Genomic DNA, 23,652 nt, shown 5'->3' with positions numbered 1-23,652 from the left:
TGCCCTGCAGACAAGCCTGCGTTGGAGGGAGGGAAGCTGGCTGGAGCTCCTGCCCACGCATTTGACTGTGCTTATTCCGACACTCTCCAGGGACCAGGCGGCTGCTGGCTCAGGTGTCTGGTGCTGGCCTGGGACATCCATCCCTTGTTCTGGCTCCAGCTGCTAAGAAGCCCCTAGTATCATCCCCGATCTGCCAGTTGACTAGGCACTGCCTGGGTGTCAGATCCATGTGTTGCCTTGGTGAGCATCATGTCCTATAAATTCTTGCCCCCTTTGAACAGATGAGCCCACCAAGGCTTTGAGAGGCTCAGTAAACAGCCTGGTCAGCCTGCTCATAGGTGAGCTGGGACCCAGCTTTCCGAGCTCAGCCCCTCACTAGACACTGGCTACATCCCCAGTGGCACAGAAATAGCTTCTGTGGGTGCCAAGCCTTAACTTGGCTTCTTACAATCTCCTCCAATACCTGCAGCAGTGGAGGTTTGGGCTGTGTCATCCTGTTCTACTCTGTAGCAGAGTTTCTCAGCCTGGACACTGTCGACATTTGGGGCCTGGTAATTGTTTGTTGCAGGGGTGCCCCTATGCACTGTATGATATTTAGCAGCACCCTTGTCGTCTGCTCACTACAGGCCAATAGCACCCCTCCCTCACTTACAACAACCAAAATATCTCTAGAAACAGCCCAGTGTCACATGGGAGCAGAAGCAGCTCCAGCAGGGAACCCTCAGGGCTGTAGGTCAGGAAGATACACTCCCTGGCTTGAGTCTTGATGTCACCACTTACGAGTGAGCAAACTGCTAAACTGTGCCTTTACTTCTTTATCTGTGAAATAGGCATAAAGACGCCTTATGATGCAGAGTGAGGTTAAATAAGTTAATACTTACAGTAGCCTAATTATTAATATGTGTCCTCTGCATACATCAGTCTGTGTGTGTAGCTTCTAGAAGGATGACGGCTGTGATGTGATGCTGGGGTTTACTGTGTGGCAGGTGCTATGCTAAGCCTTTTGCAAACATGACCTGATTTTGTCCTCATGACAACTCCTGAAGAATTCAAGATCGTTTCCCTTTTTACAGTGAAGGACCGAGACTCAAAGAGACTTAATATTTCTAGACATCCAAGGATGTGAGACAAACAGCCAAGATCCAGTTAGGTCCATTTGACTCCAAAGTCTATCTATTCCAGGATGTTCCTGTTTCTACAGGGGAAAAAAAAAAACGAGGTGCATAAGGCCCTGGGGAATGGATATACGCCCTCAGGGCCCAGATACTCACACCATGGGCAGCCCTCACCTTGCTGACAAGGGATGGGTGCTGACTCACAGATGGATTTGGTGCACAGGAGCACACTTTATTCTGTCTGTTCTTGGTAGGCTGGAATCCTTTGACAGGCTCCTTAGAGTCACCAGACTGTGATCTATAGGTAAAGCATTAAGAGTAGGGATCCCTGGAGTCTCTCATATGCACTCCCTCAACCTTGAGTGATGGTCGTATTTAATTTTGTAGAAGAGAGTTCAGATTTTCTCACCCATTACAGAAGACATTGAACAGCACACGTTCTAGAGTCAGATCCCCAAGATTCGAGCACTCTCCAGCTGTATGATCTTGTCTGTGCCTCAGTTCCTTCATCTGCAAATAGGGCATCTCAGTACCTGCTTCCAGCTTGTCCTGTGGCTGGAAAAAGGTTGATAAATGTAAAGGAGTTAGCACTTGGCACATCCTCAATATCAGACCTTATACTCAGGAATGTTTCTGGTTGGAAAACATGTCACCATATCTCTTGTGCCAGTCATAGGAGCATCCTACGATATAAACTTTCACACATTTTCAAAATATGGTAACAAGTCCTATCTGACTCTGCCCTCACAGTCACTCTGTGCAGCCTCATAATTACAACTGTCCTCACTTTAGAGATCTGGGTCACAGAAGGCCAGAGTAGTTGTGTCACTTCCTCAAGGTCATGCAAAGCTCTAGGTCATGACTGAGCTGGCCTAAGGACCCCAATCCTGCCACCCCAATTCTTTCTCTGGTCTCCAGAATGGAAATGAAATTCTCAGATCTCCTATGAAAGCCAGATGCTAAGAGAGAACAGGAAATTTAGCAGCATGAAAGCAAGAACCATCATCACTGTAGATGGATAGTTGTCATGGCTTCTTGCCAACCAACCCTTCCACGTTACCCACTTCATCTCCACTGCACAGAGCAGCAAAGTGAGCCATGCTGGGCCCACACCATTCCAGATAGACAGTGAAGTAAAGAGTTCTGAGTGAAGATAGAGGACGCAAGGAAAACAGTGGCATGGTTCCCCAGACCCTCCTTCTGGCGTAACCAGTGCAATGACTTTTCATTGCTCGGCTATCACTTTGCTTTCCCTGGAAGGAAAGAGCAGTTGAACCAGTGTGCTCAGCCTTACTGAATCAAGTTTAATGACTCACCATTCTTTACGGTACTGGCATACCCGGATTCAACCAACGCTCCAGGAACAAAACTGCGGCTCCTGATCTCCTAAGGGTCCCAGCAGAACACTTTTCAGAGACACTTTAGGGGCCTTATGGGTAATGAAATGACTAGGCTGGTGAAATCTGATAGGCTGCATCAACAATCTGAGAAGGAGAAGGGCTGAGAGGCAGGGAAAGAGAGAGAGAAAGAAGTGCTTAATCGCCTAATAGAATAACGGAGAATACTGCCTGTAGATCTTTTCCTTTACACATGGGCTCCTGTAGGCTGTTCATTAAGGCTCATAAAACACACAAAGAGGTGACTCAGAGCAATAGCTCTGACATCTGTCCCTTCTGATGGAGACTTGAAGCGTCTTTTGCATATGAATGAACTCATCTCCCCGTGAATGTTATTATGGTTCAAAGTAAATTGTATTTGGTCATTATAAGTGGGTTTTCCCATTACCAAATTAAAAGTGAAATGAATCTAACCTGGCCTTGTCTGCCCCAGTACTCTCAGAGGCCCTGACATTGTTGAACCATGTTCTTCAGCAGTGAACTAATCCCCAGAGGTCCACCCCCACCCCACCCCCCACCCAGCCCACAACATGCCTGCAGCTGGCGACAGAGCACAGGTCGGGGGTAATCTGCTCTTGAATACAGGATGCATCTGCAGAGTTTGGAGCAGCAACTGTGGGGGGTTAATTGGATATACTGACTCCAAGGTAGGGGGACAGCCTGCTGATCAGAGATTGCTTCACTTCTTCATGTAACTCAAGGTTTGCCTCTTTGTACTGGTCATGAGCCACTTGTCAGACTCTCAGTATGTATTTACCATCCGTTTTGTGGATGCATGGGAAAGGCAAGCAGGGAAATGCATGACTCTTCAAACTTCATGTCATAATGTGTAAGTTCCTACACACCTAGATGGGTATCCAGCATCACAGATGGGAGATTTTCCTGCAAAAAAGTTAAATATGGTGAATAGCTTTCTGCTACATGCAGTTTGGAAACCCAGCAAGTGTCTGACAATCCAGAACACATACTTCCCAAGTTCCCTGAACAGGGATCTTAAGGAGATACCTTGATCCCTGAGGTCCTAGGGGGTCCAGCTCATGACCCCTGCTCCCTGCTGTGATGTGTGTGCCTCTTTCACCAAAATTGAATGCCAGCTCACAGTGTGTGCTGTATCTCTGTGTCATCCGACCAGTGTCATAGACTCTGAAACAGGGCCACTCCATTTTGTAAATGAACATAAGTAATTCAGAGGAAACTGACCATGGCTCAGCACGTGTCAAGGTTTTGCCTCAAGCTGTGGGAACAGTAGCTACTGTTTATTAAAATGACATTGGAGGTGGAAAAACTCCCCACCATCCTGTAATAATAGCACTGGTGTCAGCAGCCACCTTGGTGGGAGAAGCAGAGGCTGGAAAGTCAAGGACGGAGACACAGGAGCCCATCAGCCCCCGTTAGCAGCACCTCTCCCCCACAGCAGCAAGGCCTGGGGTTTCAGAGCATAACCAAGGGATGCAGGTCATGGGATTTAGTGAATCCCCTTCCCCTGCTTATCCATCTCTGAAATGTCCCTGCAGAGAAAACCAGCTCCAGATTCTCTCCCAGGTCCTTACGAGCACATGTTTTCCTTTTCCCAAGCCAAGCCTTGGTCCTGTTACATTTCCCTTTGAGTCAAGTAAGGACAGTGTAAGATGTCCTTTTCTTATTTAGAGGCCTGTGGTTCACTCTTATCCTGCATTTGATTTATGGAGAACAAGCAGCACGCAGTCTGGCTTTTTTCATTCCAGGCACAAGCAGTCTCTTTGCTTTGTTGTACTTTTTTTTTTTTCTTTTTTTTCAGTGTTGCATGATGATTATGTTTTTTTTTTAATTTTATTTTATTTTTAAACTTTACATAATTGTATTAGTTTTGCCAACTATCAAAATGAATCCGCCACAGGTATACATGTGTTCCCCATCCTGAACCCTCCTCCCTCCTCCCTCCCCATTCCATCCCTCTGGGTCGTCCCAGTGCACCAGCCCCAAGCATCCAGTATCGTGCATCGAACCTGGACTGGCAACTTGTTTCATACATGATATTTTACATGTTTCAGTGCCATTCTCCCAAATCTTCCCACCCTCTCCCTCTCCCACAGAGTCTATAAGACTGTTCTATACATCAGTGTCTCTTTTGCTGTTTCGTACACAGGGTTATTGTTACCATCTTGTACTTTGAAAAGGTGTATTAAAGCATCATACTCAGGCCCTGGAAACAGCTGCCTCTGCATTCTCTATAACTGCAGGGCGTGGAGAGAGAGACTCCATCCTTCATGGAAGCTTCCGCAGTCCCCATTATGTGGGTGCAGACGTATACCACGCACACACGCGTGCACACACACACATACACACACACCCATCCAGCACGATCCAGCCGCAGCCTGCCTGTCACCAGCATGGAAGGCCATGATGACAAATAGGTGCTGCCACAGGAATTTTTTCCTTCTTTTTTTTCTCTCTCCCTCCTCCCACTGAGCCTTTTTTCCCCAGCCTTGGCATAAAATGGTCAAATGATGTTCCACTGCAGAATTCAATTTCACAGTTCAGTTAGGTCCTTGATTACACTGCCAAATTCAGATTAATGTGCATTTAACTAACATGGATCACAGGAATTCTGGCTGACAGCCAGCTGTAATCAGAGCAATTGATAGCTGTGTGGAGTTTTATGTCCTGTCCACCCCAGCACACCACTGGTGAAATTGATTGATTAAATGAATTTATTGCTATAATTATTTATAATTTTGATACATCACAAGCCTGTGTCTGACCCTATCCTTGAAGACGTCGTGCTTATTGTGCAAGGGCAGTCTGGCTGAGTTGTTAACTGAGAATTATTTATTCCCTTATAATACTGCTTTTTTGTGTGGGGCCTTTCTTAATTCTTGACGGGGTTTGAATAAAGCCATGAAAAAGCAAGATTTAATTTATATGGAATTCTGAATGTCATTGGGAAACTAAAAAACGAATATGTTATTAGCCATTTCAAAAAGGAAGGAAACTGAGACATTTTCTATATTTGTTTTCAGTATTTTTAAAGATTCCTGTAGAAAGTGTTCCTTTTCAAAATTTCAGAATTCCGAAATTTCAGAATTTCATACATACATTTCAGAATGTATCTGAGTTTTAGTGACAGTTAGTCGTCCTGTGACCTCAGCTAAGCAATTTGGCAGTCTGGTGACATCAGCCCAGGTGATAATTTACAAATTGATCTGGTCTTCTCTATTATTGCTACATCTTGCTGTATGGAAACCCACCTTCAATGTATGTAGACCACAGTCTTATTTGTATAAAGCTACTTTTCCACAAAATCGCAGGACTTTTTTCTTGGTGGCTCTTCACTGCTTTCTCTCCTGCCTTCTGCCTTCCCACCCCTGTGCCCTTGAAATAAGGTCTTTCTGCAATAAGGTCTTAGAGCATACACTAGATGCATAGATCTTTTGGAAATGGTTTGAGACATGGGTGGTGAGAGGCACACTGGATTCTCTTTTTAAATGTCTATACCTTTCCTTAGTCTAATTTCACTCCATTGTGGCTTTACTAAATGATAAAATCTTACATTCATCTCAAGATACTGTAGGCCTGCCTACATGGACTCCAAATGTACTCCTTTTTTCCCTAGAATATATTTGTAAGTCAGGCTGTAGAAAAGGTTGCCAGTTCAAGCTGTACTCCTTTAAAAGTCTTTCTTATAGGCACAAGTGTGTATGTATGTACAAAATAGTATATATGGACAAATTCATCATTTTTGTTTCACCCATTTATGATTATAAGGTATCATGGGAAAGATTATTTAAGGTAGGAAAATTAAATAGTTATAACAGTTTAAGAGCCATGTAAAAAGGACAGGAGACCTTGTTATAGAAGAGAGCTTAGACAAACACCTAGAAGAAAATTTGAGCCTTGTAGATGAACACAAAATTCTGCTGTGGCCACAGAAAAATGAAAGCGATACATTCATTTTCCTGTAACAATCAACTCATTTTGCTGTAACGATTGATTATCCCTTTTTAATATATTTTGAAGTGATTTATATAAGCCAAGACTATTAAAACACACAGTTAATTTTTCTCCCATCCCCCTCCGTCAGGCATTATCATCCATCATCTTCTGGCCGAGCACTTGCATTCTGCCCCAGGCTGCTTAGACGTCTGGGCCCCTAGAGAAACACCCGACCAGGCTTTAGCTCTGCACCTGTCACCCTATACTGTGTCTGCCTCAGTCCTGACCCTGCCTATCTTCTTACTGTTGAAGGATACCTTGAGAAGCTATCACAATTTCTAAGGTGATACTGTCTAGATTTGAATCCCAGCTCAATTTCTTAGGAGCTATGAGACTTTTCCATGACCTACTTAAACCCATGGTGTCTCAGTTTCCTTATCTGTAAAATGAAACAGTTTCAGGACTTTATCTCATTGTGTTACTTGGGATCTAAACGCAGGCATGTATATGAAATGCTTAAAATGGTCCCTGGCATGTAGAAAGCACTCAGCAAATGTCAGGTATCATTATTAACATCAGTGTGAGTTACTCCTGCAGGACAGGCTTCTAACAAAGCCGTTGGTTAAAGGAAGGAACCCGACTTTGGCTCCCAGTAAAACATTCCAACTTTTATCAAAAAGAGAATGTTAAGCCTTGATTTGTAGAGGTGACAACAAATATACGAATTGCCAGGGCAGGCAGTAAACCGGCTGTGGTGCCGGTGTGCCCATCCCCTGGGACATGGACACTGTCCCACTGGGGGTGACCTGACCTGAACCAAAGAATCAGATGGTAGATTGCAGGTTGGGGCGCTTGACCTTGGATTGCTTGGGGAGAGTTTCGCCTCCCAGAGCTTCAGTTTTATCAACCATACAGTGGGATTGTCTACCTTCTGTTTGTCTGTTACAGTGAAAAATCATGAGGCTAGCCACAGTGTTTGAGCCCGTTATAGTCACCATCATGGAACCCTTGGGTCATGAAGATCACCTGGGGACCATGGTTCAGCAACACAGTCAATAGAACAGGTTGCTTATGAATGTCTCCTTTACATAGCCAGCCGTTTGTCCACCATCATCTCTTTGAGTGGACGGAGCATGGAGAGAGGAACACGCATTCTCTCCCAGTAGCCAAATGTCCATTGTCCTTTGGCCCATATCCCTTGAGTCTGGTACCAAAACCTGTCTCTTGTGATAGCATTTGTGCCTCATCCATTGCTTTTTTAAGAGTCTGCACCTCCTCCTAGCAGCCATGAAAGACAATGGCACTGTTTTATCTCTAAGACCTAATTTCAAAGACCTTTAGCTCACAGTGAACTCTGCAGTCTGTCTAACTGGAAATCCTCCCATTTGTGAAGACAAGCATCCTTTTATTTTCTTTTTTGGTATTTAATTATTTATTTTTAAAAAATTTAATTTTTATTCTGTATTGGAGAATAGTTGATTTGCAAGACAAAAGGAGGTAAGAATATACAATGGAGAAAAGACAGTCTCTTTCATAAGTGGTGCTGGGAAAACTGGACAGCTACATGGTAAAGAATGAAATTAAAACATTCTCTAACACCATACACAAAACTAAGTGTAAGATCAGATTCAAGTGGTGTTTTCTTGATGTCACATGACAGTCATGACAAGTAGAGTCTGATAAAGAAGAGCAGTGGAAGAATGTGATTCCTACCAGAGACACCTTTTACTTCTAACATTTCTTCAGAGATTAGTTATACCTGCTTGTGGAGAATGAATTCTGTTTCAAAGTACAGGAGGAAATACTGTCATAAAGACAGCAGGAGATAATGGCATGTGATGGCTCCCAGGACACACTTTCAAGAGTAAAAGTCATAGACCCCACTGCCCCTCACATGATGGCCTTGTAACTAGCCTGGGCTTCGCTAATCTGAGCTTAATTTGCAGGAGGAACTTAATTATTTAATTTACACCAACATTTGTTATCCCCTAACCCTAGCATATACACAGACCAGTTTTGTGTATGGCACAAATCCAAGGCCTTAGACAAAAACCAACTTAATCTCAAATACAGCATTTCAATGATGTTCGCTATATTACAATAAGCCGCTTTGTCTTAGAAGATGCATGTAATAGGAGTATATATACAAGTACATTGTAAGTATTCAATAAATGCTCACTAGTTTTATTACCATTGTAGTTACTATTTATTATTTTCTTTTACATTCCTTCTATTTTGCTAAGCACTTTATATAATAACACTACCTAGAATGAATTAATAGATTGTATGAAATAGTCTCCATTCAAATTCTTTAATTTGTATTCATTCTCTAGCATTTGCAGTGACTAAAGGAGGTAGGTATTATTATTATTATTATTATTATTATTATTATTAGGCAGGTACCATTATTATTCTGTAAGTATTATTATTATTACTCCCATTTTAAAGATGAGAAAACTGAAACACAGGAGTTTAAACAACTTGCCCAATGTCACACAACTTGTAAATGGCAAATAAAGGCTTTGAGTCCAGAGTCTTTTCTTAAACAGTAGGCTGCTCTAGGGGGCCCTTAGGCTTACCTTAAGCCTCATAAAAACCCTCAGAGAGAGGTATGATAACCCTGATTTTACTAAGTGATTTGACTCAAGTCACCAGAATCAAAATTCAGCTTTCGATACATCCTTAAATACGTTCTCTCTGCTCTGCAACCAGGCCAGGGCTCAGACTGCACAACACCCCAGCCCTGGCTGGCGCGAGGCCCCCGAGTGCAGCAGGGCAGGAGGCCCGCAGTGTGAGCTGGAGCCAGAGGGTGGTGCGTAACTGAGACTAGGACCGTGGCGGCACCTGTCAGGGGCCCACCGTGTGCAGACCTTGTTCCCTGACTTGGGGAGGTGGCCCTGGTCACACGGTGTGAGGGCCAGTGCCTCTGACCTTGCCTGTGTCCAATGACCACCATGTGGCCAGGTGCGGCAGGAACCCTGCTGCACCCTGCTTCACTTCTCCGTGGCATGTGACGGTCCCTCACTCCTTCCTTCCTGAAACACTGTCCTTCTAGGCCTCAGGACACCCTAGGCCCTTCATGCCTTTCCTGCCAAATTGGCTTCTCCTCCTCAGCTCCTATGCAGCTTCCTCCTTCTCTTTATAGACTCCACATGCTGGAGTCCTTGAACTTTCTCTTACACATTCAATGCTGTGGCTTTTAATACCAGCTAAATATTGACAACTCTCAGATTCATGTCATCAGCCTCAGCTCTTCACTGGACTAGAGGCATGCCTGTCACCTAAGAGACATCTCTGAGTGGATGATTAATAGCTGTCTCACACTTAACATGGCCGTGATGGAACTCTGGGTTTTCCCCCACGTGTTAGTTACCTATTAGTGTGCAATAAAGAATCCCGGGCTACTGCCATCTGAAGGCTTGACTGGGGCCAGAGGATCACCCCCAAGATGACACACTTGGCTGTTGGTGGGAGGCTTCTGTTTCTAGCTGGCTTTTGGCAGGAAGACCTCTCCATAGATTTTTGAGTGTCCTCACAACATGCCAGAGCAATAGGAGAAAATGGAGGGAAGCCACGACGTTCACACTGACCTCAGAGGGCACTTGCTATCACTTCCACCATATTCTTTTCCCCACACAAATCCACCTGATACCACGGAGAAGACTGCACATTCCGTGGAGAAGCAGGGATCCCTGGGAGCCATCTTGGAGGCTGATTCACCACTCACTATCCTGCTTCTGCACTTGCGTGCCTCGTATTACTAAGTGGCCTGTTCCTCAAGCCAAAATCCTGGGAATTACCTCTGATTCTTCTGTTTTATATTCCAATCCCATCCATCAGAAAATCCTGCCAGCTCTGTCTTTAGACTTGACCCGGGATCCCACTGTTCCTCATGCCATGTAGAGAATCCACCCTAATCTCTGCCCACACTAGCTGCAGTAAGCTCACTGGCTTTCCTTCCACCAGAGCTGCTCCTTCAGCACCGAGAGTCAGGACCCCACCACGCCTCTCTGCGTAGCAACCTCCGGAGTCCTTGCCATGGGTCCACACGAGCTGCCTGCACGCTGCTTCTCCATCCATCTTCCCCAGGCGCCTGCCCTCAGCTCAGTGCTGCTCCTTAAGCCTCTATGTGTTCAGAGCTCTGTACATGCTGTGCCCCAGCCTGGACTGCCCCCCTCCCCCACAGTCCAGGGCTCGCTCCCTCACTTCAGCCAGGCTTCTACTCGTGCGGCACCTCTCAGAAAGCCTTCCTTGGCCAGCCCATCCAAGACAGCATCTTGTTACTCTCAACCCCCTTCCTCTGTCTTATTTTTCATATCACCCATTGCTACTAGACCATATACTGCATAGTTATTGATTTTCTTGTCTATCATCCATCTTCTTCTCTAGTAAACTCCAGGAAGACAGAAATACCATCCATTATGATTATTGCTGGACCTTCCCATGGCACCTGAGATGGTGCCTAATAGCTAATAGTTGCTCAAATATTAATTTGTGTGCTAAATGAGTGGGGCTTCCCTGGTGGCTCAGACATTAAAGAATCCACCTGCAATGTGAGAGACCCAGGTTGATCCCTGGGTTGGGAAAATCCCCTGGAGGAGGGCATGGCCACCCACTCCAGTATTCTTGCCTGGAGAATCCCATGGACGGAGGAGCTTGACGAGCTACAGTCATTGGGGTCACAAAGAGTTGGACATGACTAAGCGATTAAGCACAGCACTAAATGAATGAATGAATGGACCACACAGGACCAGTTAATTCAATAGTGAATAGAACAGTGCAACCCTTAAAATATTATGCAATGGTGGAAATGTTCTCTTATCTGTGCTGCTTGATATGTCGACTCGTTAAATACCTAACATATGACTAATGTGAATGAGGAATAGAATTTTTAACTTTGGTTTCTATTGATTTTAATTAGATAGATACATGTAGCCAGTAACCATCATTTAGAGCAAATCTAGATCCTCGGGGTAGATGAGGGTGAGCATGAAGATGTCATTCCGTGTACATCCCAGTAGAGTAGAAGAGACTTCCTGGGGTGCTGTGTTAAGAAGGAGACTGAGGTCCCATCTACAAATCTTTTTCAAGCACCTTCTGTTTACCCAACACTCTGTTATTATCAGGATCTTGCACAAAGGAGTGCATTGATCTACTAACACTTACTGCTTTGGGCAAGGGTAGTGTGCTGTGCATATTCACCATCCTTGACCTCAGTCATTCCAGGGGTGGCCAGAGCTCCTTCTTGGTCTTTTCCAGAGTATGATTGCTGAAACCTACCTCTACTGTCTTAGAAACCCCTCACTGGCTTCCCCCACCCCTGCCCTATCTGTCCTCCCCATCCACTCCACTGAGTCCCTCAATCTGCTCTTCACAATCTTAGACCTTCCTCTGACTGTCAGAGCCTGCTCAGTCCAGGACACAGAAGGTCAAAAGTGCCAGATAATTCATATCCCAAGGAGCTGATGGTAAGCAGATTTTGTACCTGAATACCTTAACTCTCTGCTCTGAGATGGGACAATTTTAAAGTGTGTGTCCTACATAGTCTTCCAGGGTTTGGACTTGCCTAGTGGGATTAAGTTCCAGTTACATCAGTGGTATCTTGCTGTGTATGTTAGAGTTCACCAGAGAAACAGAACCAACAGGGTATGCATGTGTGTGCATGCATGCGTACAGAAAGAGGAAGAGATTTTAAGAAACTGACTCATGCAATTGTGGGGGCTAGAAATTCCAGCAAGAATTGATAGAGACTTGAGCCAAAGGTCCGTGTAGGTGCAAAAATCTTCCTCTTTAAACTCAATCTTTTCTCTTAAAACCGTCAACTGATTTGATATGGCCCACCCACATTTTGTAGGGTGATGTGTTCTACTCAAAGTCTACTGATTTAAATGTTAATCACATCTGAAAATTGCCTCCACAGTGGTATCTAGACTGGTGTTTGAGTAAACAATGGGGCTCCATGTATAGCCAAGTTAACACCTAAAACTAACCATCATACTTTATGATTCACAATTTATTGACTTTTTCCCCATTCCTGTCTCACTTCATAAGTCCAGGGATCACCTCCTATTACTTGCATTCTAATCCAGGTCTCAGAGCCTGCTTCTGCGGATTTTAATAGGGAAGGAGAAAGAAAGAGGCTGGATGGGGAAGTTGGAGGGCAGATAAAGGGTGGGAGCAGACATCCCAGGACTTTATGAGGTAAGCCTTTCCCCCGAGCAGGTTGTGAAAAGTGGTGCTCATCGTTTGGACCAGCTGTGTGGTGGCTGTGCATTCAGGTAGAGCATGTGAATTTCTCCATCTATGTCTCTTTCCAGGTGGATTATGATCGAGCACAGATGGTCCTCAGCCCTCCACTGTCAGGGTCCGACACCTACCCCAGGGGTCCCAGCAAACTACCTCAGAGTCAAAGCAAAGCAGGCTATTCCTCAAGCAGCCACCAGTACCCATCTGGATACCACAAAGCCACCCTGTACCACCACCCCTCCCTGCAGACCAGCTCACAGTACATCTCCACAGCTTCTTACCTGAGCTCTCTCAGCATCTCATCTAGCACCTACCCTCCACCCAGCTGGGGCTCCTCCTCAGACCAGCAGCCCTCCAGGGTGTCCCACGAACAGTTCCGGGCTGCCTTGCAGCTGGTGGTCAGCCCAGGAGACCCCAGGGAATACTTGGACAACTTTATCAAAATTGGGGAGGGGTCGACCGGCATTGTGTGCATCGCCACAGAGAAACACACAGGGAAACAAGTCGCAGTGAAGAAAATGGACCTCCGGAAGCAGCAGAGGCGAGAGCTGCTTTTCAATGAGGTAGATGGTGTGTTTGGGTCAATCCTTCTGTCCTCTGTAACATTTCTTTCCCATTTTAGAAATAGCCCTTGTACCTTTTATGACATTAGAGAATGCTAAAAATGCAAATAAAAAAAAAGCAGCATCCTTTTTTCTGTGCCTATATGGCTGCCTCTTTAGGAAGTTCCTCCTGTGGGTCACCCTCTGTGCTAAGCATTGGTCAGGTGACAGAAAGATGTTGTCTCCACTTTAGCAACAATGAAACCTGGACTCAGTTTACGTGACTAGCCCCGGTCAGACAGCAGGTTCATACAGCTGTAACCGTGCCCTCAGCTGTGACTTTGCACCTTCTGCTGTGGGGCTTCATGCGAAGACACCAGTAGCTCCATGCATTTCTACCTCCCGTAGGCATTCATTTCTTTCCCACCCTCCAGACCTCACAGACAGCACCAGGTCAGTGCGACTCAGCTGCTTCCCGATCCACAGCCCCTGATTTCTGGAACTTATTTCCAAATTGCAATGCCAGAACAGACAGGACAAATGAACTTAGATAAATAACTGTATAATTTATTATTCAATACTGATTCTGAAAGTGTCACCTCAAGCAGCCCCAGGACAAGAATTCCTGGATGCTCTCTCTAGCAAGCAGACACAAGTTGACCTTTTTATGCTTAAATCCTAATTTTTACCTTCAAGACTTATCCTTTGTATTCAGCCCAAACTCTTTCAGACTCAACACAGACCTCCCAAGAAGTTAAATTGGTCTCATGTGGCCCAAACCTAATGACTGTGAATTTCATTCATTTATGAGACTCAGTTACTTTGTGTTGGTGACCCTTTTGCCCAGTTAACCAACAGCAGAGTATGCACAGTGGGTTTTAAGAGCAACCCATGAGAAATCTGATCACATCCCCTAGAATAGTCAGCTAACCTCACTCTTGTGAATGGAGACCCTTCTATGGTTCTGCCTGTCTTTATTCTTGATTCTTCCCAAGTCTCACTGACCTGCTGTTTTCTCTGACTTTGGTAACGTGATCTCCATTCCTACCAGCAACTCTCAGTGCTGCCCCTTTATCTATAATAGACTTCTGAATCTATCTCTCCCTCCCCATTATTACTTCTCCATCATTAAACTCACAGCCCAGATGTAGTCACAAGAAAACAAAAAGCTTAATTTCACCTTCCTAAATCAAATAATGTCTTTCCATTTTGCCCAGGTTGTGATAATGCGGGATTATCACCATGACAACGTGGTTGACATGTACAACAGCTACCTTGTTAGTGATGAGCTCTGGGTGGTCATGGAATTCCTAGAAGGTGGTGCCTTGACAGACATCGTTACTCATACCAGGTAAGTTTCTTATTATCCAGACAAATAATTCAAGATGCTTATTATTCTTCCCCAGGGTAAGACCTTAGTAACTATTTCTATGAACTCTTTATAAGTTGTAAGCACTTTGAAGGCAGAGAAATGACTGCCCTTACTTCTGTATTCCCAGGTGCCTATTACAATATCATGTATGTATAGTTCATTCATTCAATTCACATTCTCCCTGCCTTCTAAGAGTTCACTGATACTCATTGATTTTAAATCAGCAAGCTGCTGAGAATTGAGTTTAAGTGACAAATAATAGAATTTCCCATCCCAATGAAGATTTCTAAAACTGAGTTTCATTCTTCTGAGTTGCTAGGCCATTGCTATGTGTTGATACTACCAAGGGTATCTGGGAAAGGCAGGGGCAGATGAAAGAGCAAAGTTTTATGTAGTTTTAACAATAAACTACATAAAAGAGAGAGAGAGACAGATTCTTCAATTTTGTTTCAAATCGCCTTGCAGGTAACAATGGTTAATTGCCCCTGTTGCCTCAGCTACTTGCTTCTCTGATATGCCAGTTGTGGTTATTTCATCAAGTATATATTAACCACTTTTTATGTGCCAGACTCTTTCCTAAATGTTGGGGGTACAAAATAAATAAACTATAACACCTGTGCAGAATCAGAAAGATGTACGTGAGTAGCATAGAAGAATACCTGAATATCTTTATTAGAATCAAGAAATATTTTTGAAATACAGCAATGTCCAAGATGGGTTTTGAGAGATGCATAGGAGTTTACTAAGAAGGCAAGTGGGAAGAAAAGGGCATTGAAAGCAAATGAAAGAGTATGTGCTAAAACAGTGCTTCTCAAATTTTAATATGCATACAAATTACCCATGGATCTTATTAAAATGCAGATCCTGATTCAATAGTGAAGAGAGTGATACTTTGCATTCTAAGGAGCCCCCAGACAATGCTAATGCTGTTAGTTCATGGACCATGTTTGGAAAAGCAAGGTTCAAAGGAACACATATGTTAAAAAAAAAAAAATCATATACATTTAGAAAACTTTAAATTTGCTCTTCTGGTAGATAAAATGCCAAAGAATTGAAAGGATTGTCATGAAGGAGTTATATCAGATGTCACTGAAATGGCATCCAAATCATAAGAGAATCCAGATGAGCAACAATAGAGGGGAAGCAAGATAGCAAGAAAGCATTGGGAACCCATGTGAGGGCAGAGTTTCTGCTGTTTCTCCACTGTAATGAGGCAGTGTTTCAGTCACGACCCCCTACAGTTCTGAGTCAGCGGTGGACCGCCTGAAAACAAAACGACGCTAGGGAAGACACTGAGCATTTATCACCAGCATTTCAGCTGGCAGATTCCTATTAGTATAGCCAGAGGCCACAGCAACCCTACATGGATATAGACACAGTGTGTGCGCGCGCGTGCGTGCTCGGTCACTCTGCAGCCCTATGGACTGTAGTCACCAGGCTCCTCTGTCCATGGAATTCTCCAGGCCAGAATACAGGAGTGGGTTGCCATGCCCTCCTCCAGGGCTCTTCCCAACCCAGGGATCGAACCCAGGTTTACCCATATTGCAGCTGGATTCTTTACCATCTGAGCCACCAGGGAAGCCTGAAGAGAACTGTGAAAGTGAAAGTCACTCTGTTGTGTCCAGCTCTTTGCAACCACATGGACTATATAGCCCATGGAATTCTCCAGGCCAGAATACTGGAGTGGGTAGCCTTTCCCTTCTCCTGGGGATCTTCCCAACCCAGGGATCGAACCCAGGTCTCCCACATTGCAGGCAGATTATTTACCAGCTGAGCCACAAGGGAAGCCCAAGAAGAGAACCATGGTCATGCCCACGTCCAAGATGAGGAAAAAGAGACCCAAGGACATTAAAGGACTTCCTCAAGATCACCTAGGAACAGTTCCTGGAACTAATATAGCTCCATTCAGTGCGTCCTCTCTACCGGACCCTGGCGGTGTGTCAGTCCCTGGGGGGATTACCTGTAAGAGTCTAAGGAAGTGCATTTGCTCTAATGACCCAAAGACCAGCCAGTGGGGCTCCCTTTCCTTCAGTTTATACTTGGCCCCTGTCATCGTTAGGGTTAAGCCTTAGGTTCTGGGAATCAGGTCCCAAAGACTTCCTTTTCCTTCCCTGTAGGTTTTCCAGACATGGACTAGGGAGCATGGACTGGTTCACTGGAACCCAAGGGAGTTACCTCTCTTGATCATTTCAAAGATGGTCTTAAACCTGACCTAGGTCCTTCAATGTGATTTCCTTTCTAGAATGAATGAAGAGCAGATAGCTACTGTCTGCCTGTCCGTTCTGAGAGCTCTCTCCTACCTTCACAACCAGGGAGTGATCCACAGGGACATAAAGAGTGACTCCATCCTGCTGACAAGCGATGGCCGGGTAAGGTTTTCATGTTTGGTCCCTCCTCAGTTTGCTCTGTCACTTCATCTGTCATGGGTATTATCTTCCCAAGAGCACTTTCTCATAATTCTGATTGTCAATAAATCACCTACAACACTTCCCAGAAGGCTTACAAAAAGGAAATCACCATCCTCTGTGTCATCCTGTTAGTCAGAATTATCTGTGAACTGAATTTGAAGGATAATTTTCCACTTAACAATAAGCATGGGAAGTAATAATATGGAAAGGTCTTTTATTTTCCTGCTACATGCTTATTTTTGTTGGTGGGGAAAAAATGACTTTTATAGGATGTGTCCACCCTATTCATGTCTGCAGTATCACTAAGAGTACCTGCAGATGACAAATTCCAGTACTGTGTGTGTGTGTGTGTGTGTATGTGTGTGTTAAGTCACTTCAGTCATGTTTGACTCTTTGCGACCCCATGGACTGTAACCCACCAGGCTCCTCCATCCATGGGGTTCTCCAGGCAAGAAAACTGGAGTGGGTTGCCATGCCCTACTCCAGGGAATCTCCCTTACCCAGGGTTCAAACCTGTGTCTCTTATATCTCCTGCATTGGCAGGTGGGTTCTTTACCACTAGTGCCACCTGGGAAGTCCTTTGGGAGAGTTTAATAAAGGTATTGGTAGATCAGTCAAGAGGAAGTGTCATGAGGACCAGGGCAGTTCTCTAGGATGGAACACTGATCTTGCTACCCCATGCCTGAAGAGGTAAGGTGCAGAATCCGGGACCGGAATCTGGAAGTAGAGATTGCTGCAGGAAGAGGGCTACCTGGAAGGAGCTCTGAGCCTCATTGGAAGCCAGACCCACAGTGAACCTGCAGCTTGGGAGCTGGGCCAAAAATAACCCAGCCTCACTCTGCTCCTTCCTTCTAGGCTCCCACTGGAGCCCTGCATTGACTGAGTCCAGTTGGAAGCCATCAGCAGGTCAACAGAAGTTGACCTCCCAGGGCTCAGAGAAGGGAGGACCTAGATCTAGAAGGATGAATGGAAGATATCCAGCACACTGGTGTATCCCTAGACTCAGATTTCTGCATTTCCCATCACTGCAACCTACCCAGAGAATTCACTTGAAACTTATCAGCCACACCAGGGTACAAAACACCATAGAACAACAGCCATGGAAGGAATGAGTTGATGTTCCCAGGAAGACTTAGTTAGAAGCGTTTTGAAGTTTTGCTACTTAGGCCCTTTCCATGAAGTCACAAAAAGAATGGGATGCAACTTAGCGACTAAGCAACAATCTCCCTAAACTCCCACCAGATGTAATAGCCCCTAGATAAATGGAACCAGTGTCCCTTTAATGCACCTGTCTTTTACCACCCAGCATCCTCACTCACATGGAAAACATCCATGTCACATAAGAATTGCCCAGGAATGATCAGAGGGTAGCCAGAAGAAGTTTCCCAAGCACTTCAGCTTTTCTTCTTTAAAAAAAAAAAAATTGTTGATTTTATTGCAGAAAATCCAACAAATACAGACAAGTATAAAGGATAAAATAAAGATCACCCAGAATCCTATTTTCCATATTTTCATGTATATATGTGTATTTTATATATGCATGCATGCATGTTAAATTGCTTCAGTCATGTCCAACTCTGTGCAAGGTCCTAAGGATGAGTAAAGCAAAATCACTAATTTCATTCAGTTTATTCTAAGCATCTAGGGGTGTGATCATAAAGTGAAAGTCACTCAATCGTGTCCAAATCTTTATGACCCCATGGACTATACAGTCTATGGAATTCTCCAGGCCAGAATACTGGAGTGGGTAGCCTTTCCCTGCTCCAGGGTATCTTCCCAACCCAGGGATCAAACCCAGGTCTCCTGCATTGCAGGCGGATTCTTTACCAGCTGAGCCACCAGGGAAGCCCAAGAAGACTGAAGTGGGTAGCCTATCCCTTCTCCAGGGGATCTTCCTGACCCATGAATCAAACCAGGGTCTCTTGCATTGCAGGCAGATTCTTTTCCAACTGAGCTATCAGGGAAGCCCTGATATCAGGGTGTGATCATAAACAGATTAGATAAACATACAAATAAAATCACCAGAGAGGCAAGGTGATACATTTTAAGTTTTCTATGAATCATTGATTTAAGCCAGTAAGGAGGGTGGACAGTAGAGAGTCTGCAGAGGCTGTCAGAGAAGGCCCCTCTGCAGGGGGTGGTAACAATGGAGACTCCTCTGGGAACGGGGCCTGTGGCCGTCAGGATAGTCCCGAAGAGGAAGCACAGCATGTGGGGCGGAGCCTGGCTCTGTGTGTTGGCCAGAGTGAGCTCATCCACATTTCAGAACAGGGCTCCCTATTGACTCCACTTACTACAGAGAAAGGAAACTTTGTTTCTTAAAAAGAGCAGAGAGGGAGTGGGACTACTCCAGGAAAAGGCTGAGAGTATAATGTATACTAACATATTGGAGTTTTTATAGCATTCTATAGTGCAGAAGACATATCTGTTTATTGCCATAATAATGAATCACGTGACTTTAAGTCAAAAGTCATTCTAGCATTCTCGCTTGGCTCTGAGAGTTGGCTGGGCTCAGTGTAGGGACTTGTCAGATGAAACATCTGCACGTTTTCTTCGGGCACACGTCAGGTACATGCACTGACTGGTGACTGCACGCTTAGCTGGGACTGTGCTCTAGCACCTACCGTCGGGCTTCTCCACGTAGCCTTCCTCACAGCATGGGGGCTGGGGTCCGTGAGTGAGCGTCCCAAGAAAACAGGGTGGGAGCACGCTGTTTTCATGACCTCAGAGTCGCATAGTGTCTCTTCCACCATGATCATAGCCCTTCCAGATTCTGGGGGAAGAAACACAAAACCCTCCTGAGTGGCAGGAGAATTGAATCACATGATAAGATCTCAGGGACAGTATTGTTGTTGGCAATTTTGGAAATATTGTCTATCACACAGGTATGCTGGGTTCTCTTCCTGTTGGGAGATAGTCAGCATCATCAGTCCTGAGAGAACTGCAAATTAACACTATGAGAGACTATGAGGTATCATTACACACCTCTAAGAGCAGCTAAAATGAAAAGTAGTGATAACACCACTGGTTCATACACTGCTGGTGCAAATGCAAGTGTAGAGCCACTCTTGACGAGTGGCTAAGCAGTTCCTTTCAAAACTAAAAATGGACTTGCTACTATGTGACAGCAGTCTCACTCTTAGGCATGTATTCCAAAGAAATGGAAGCTTATTTCCACATATAAGCTTGCACACAAATGTTTATGGCCCTTTTAGTCATCATAGCCCCAAACTAGAAAATATGCAAATGTCCTTCTGAAGGTGAATGATGGCTAAATAACCTGTGGTGTGTTTATACCAGGGAATACTACCCAAAGGAAAAAGAGGAATGAATGAGTGACACATTCATGAATTTGGATGAAGGCAATGGCACCCCACTCCAGTACTCTTGCCTGGAAAATCCCATGGATGGAGGAGCCTGGTAGGCTGTAGTCCATGAGGTCGCTAGGAGTCGGACATGACGAACAATTTCACTTTCACTTTTCACTTTCATGCATTGGAGAAGGAAATGGCAACCCACTCCAGTGTTCTTGACTGGAGAATCCCAGGGGTGGGGGAGCCTGGTGGGCTGCTGTCTATGGGGTTGAACAGAGTCGGACAGGACTGAAGCGACTTAGCAGCAAGGAAATTACACTGAGTGAAACAAAGTCAAACTCAAAAGGATACACAGTGCATAATTCCACTTATGTAACATTTGTGAAATAACGTAAATATGGAGATGTACAGCAAATTAGTGGTTGCCGGGGTTACAGATTGGGAGTGTGTGCTATAAAGAGGTACCATCATCATTTATGGTGATGTTACTGCTGGTTATCAATTTGGGATAGTAGTTGTATAAGACTACAATGTGATAAAATTGCAAAGTACACACACAGACACACATACACACAACATACACAAGTGAGTTCATATATAACTACTGAAATCTGAGCAAGCTCTATGGACTGTCCATCAACTTCTTGGTGTTGATATTGTGCCATAGTGTATGTGAAGTGAGTGAGTGAAGTCACTCAGTCGTGTCCGACTCTTTGCGACCCCGTGGACTGTAGCCTGCCAGGCTCCTCCGTCCATGGGATACTCCAGGCAAGAATACTGAAGCGGGTTGCCATTTCCTTCTCCAGGGGATCTTCCTGATCCAGGGATCAAACCTGGGTCTCCCACATTGCAGGCAGACACTTTAACCTCTGAGCCACCAGGGAAGCCCTCCATAGTGTATAAGATGCTAATATATAGGGAGAACTGGATGCACCTTTCTTTGCAACCTCCTATGAACCTATATACATTTCAAAATGTGGGAAAAATTGAGAGAAGAGCATGGAAACATATACATGACCATATGTAAAATAAATAGCAAGTGAAAATTTGTTGTGGGACACGGGGAGCCCAACCTAGTGCTCTGTGACAACACAGAGGGGTGGGGTGGGGAAGGAGAAGGGTGGGAGGTTCAGAAGGGAGAGGCCATGTGTACCCTGTGGCTGATTCATATCAAGGTACGGCAGAATCCAGCACAATATTATAAAGCAGTTATCCGCCAATAAAGAAAGTGAAAAAAAAAAAACAGTGAATTGCTCACGTTTAAGAGGATGAATCCCTTCTGGCCTCCTCAGAGACTACAAGGGAAATTATTTGTTATCAACTGAAAATAAATTGTTCACTATTGGTCCATGATAGAAATAATATCTAGTGAGTCACTAATTTGTGTTAAGCAGGGGTGTTTAAGGAGTGATGTTTGAGGTTTGAAAAGGAAAATAAATAACATGTTACAGAGTGGTCGTAAGAATTACATGAAGTAATTAGTATAAAGCCATACGAGGTAGACCAGGTGCAAGCTAGATGCCAAAATGAAGGCAATCCCTGCCCAACCCTTGCAGTTAAAAGCTGAGTAAATTCATCCATGATTTTTCCTTGGCCTGGGGTTTGCATTTAAGAGATGATACTTAGGGGCCACTAGACAGTGAGGGACTAACTTTTATCAAATTCATTACCTGAAATGGAAATCAAACCCATATCTTCCTAAGCCCAATGAATGCATCTATTAAAAAGAGACATTTGCTAGTGATCTTTGTAGTCTTTTTAATGTAAATTGGCTGCCACACTTTAAGAATTAGGAAATGTCACGTGAAATTTCAGATTCCTCTCTCACTTAAAAACACTGTGCCTGACTTCACACGTGGCAGTCATGGGGGTGGTATGATGGGGGTGAATAGCATCATGGTGCAAATGTTGCTGGTGCCCCACTCACGTGATGCCATGTCAGCCCTCACTAACTCCACCTTCAAATGCCACCACGTGCGTCTCTTTGCTTGGGGACTTTCTCTGAACACTGTAGTCTGCTCTTCCAGTACAAAGCAGGCTAGAAATTCCAAAGGAATTAGCCTCCACACTCCCCAGAGGCAGCCCTGGAAAAGTGATGGGGATTGATGTATGATACCTGAGTGGTCTCACCCTTGGATGGACCAGCCCTGAGGACGCATCATACGCGGTCTCCCAGACACCCTCAACATTGAGCTCTCATTCCCAAGATGGTAGCTTCTTGCTGATTAGTCCTTGAATGACTGCCTTCCCTTCCCTGTTCTATTTCTCCATTTCACTGCCAGTGATTCCTGTGCCTCCCCTGTACATGATTTACACTGTATCCTTATCTCAGTGTTTTCTTCTGGGGGAGGAGGGGCCCAAGCTAACATAGAGCCAGAAATAGCAAATATGTTTATTCCCTTTCCCCTATAGGATTTGAAGCGAGGGTTAAAGGATAAGTAAGGGGGGCTAGACGGGCAACCAGAACCTGTGAATTTTCCACAAGTCCCCTGTGGGGGCCCCTGACAATCAGCTGGATATCAGTGTCTCTTCAGCAAGGGCGTATGCTCCTCATTTTACAGTGTCTCCACCAGCTCACTTAATTCTTTGGTATTATTTTCCTGGATCCTCAAATTGTTAGAATTTTTCCTTTAGAAGAAGACCTGAATATGATCTCCCAAAAGCTCCTCTTAAATAGAGACTCAGGCATGTTAGATAGCTTGCTTACATTCATTCCTTTCCAATACTCTCTGAGACAGATGCAAACACTCCCATTTTCTAATGCAGGGAGCACTGCATGAAAAGTCAGGAGACCCCAGAGTTGAGTTTTCACTAATACTGTTGTACAGTTTGGGGCAAGTTACTACCATGCTCTGAGCTCCATCGGAAGGCAGAGGGGCTGACTGGGGCTTCCAGGCCTTTGCAGCTCAGCTGCTGCAATGCCTTCCCTCTCCTCTAGGCTTTGGCTGCTGAGAAAGTGGGCCTTCAGCTGGAGGCATCATCGTCAGTCTGGCCTCTTCTATTACTTCTCTCAGTTCCTTTGTTTGTGGGTCATTGCTCATTTTAAAACAGAGGTTCTCAGACTTCAGTAACCATTAAAACCCCTGGAGACCTTCACAAAAAATTCCTGGGCCCTTGTCTTGGATATTCTGATTCAGTCAGGCTGGGTGCATCTCTGAGAAATCTCCAGCTGATGATATGAGTACCGTTGCCTTGTAGGAAGTACCCAGGGACAAAGGCACAAAAGCATCCATCTTTCTGCCTTAGCAAAACCTGGAGCAGATGCAGCAGTTCTTTAGAGCCCATACAATTCACAAAACAAGGGTTTTACATTCTGTTTTAAATTTATCTTATGGGTAGAGTCTCT

General features: G+C 44.7%; 1 protein-coding gene and 1 long non-coding RNA gene across 3 annotated transcripts in view; one reads left to right on the top strand and one right to left on the bottom strand.

Moving 5' to 3' along the window:
• PAK5 (p21 (RAC1) activated kinase 5) overlaps positions 1 to 23,652 on the top strand; it is a 429,499-nt gene that overhangs the window by 392,053 nt on the left and 13,794 nt on the right. For both annotated transcript variants that reach the window (XM_055543380.1, XM_055543381.1), the window contains 3 exons: positions 12,742 to 13,233; positions 14,430 to 14,563; positions 16,827 to 16,953. In XM_055543380.1, coding sequence (XP_055399355.1) covers positions 12,742 to 13,233; positions 14,430 to 14,563; positions 16,827 to 16,953 — 753 coding nt within the window. The remainder of the gene's footprint in view (positions 1 to 12,741; positions 13,234 to 14,429; positions 14,564 to 16,826; positions 16,954 to 23,652) is intronic.
• LOC129625271 (uncharacterized) lies at positions 1,287 to 2,659 on the bottom strand. The gene is made up of 3 exons (XR_008701303.1): positions 2,432 to 2,659; positions 1,525 to 1,670; positions 1,287 to 1,413 (listed from the first exon to the last, which is right to left on the bottom strand). It is a non-coding gene; the product is annotated as an uncharacterized LOC129625271 (long non-coding RNA).

Source organism: Bubalus kerabau, chromosome 13, assembly GCF_029407905.1.
Source record: "Bubalus kerabau isolate K-KA32 ecotype Philippines breed swamp buffalo chromosome 13, PCC_UOA_SB_1v2, whole genome shotgun sequence".
Taxonomy (NCBI): domain Eukaryota; kingdom Metazoa; phylum Chordata; class Mammalia; order Artiodactyla; family Bovidae; genus Bubalus; species Bubalus kerabau.
Note: the sequence above shows the minus strand (reverse complement) of the source record. Positions and strands in the feature narration are given on the sequence as shown.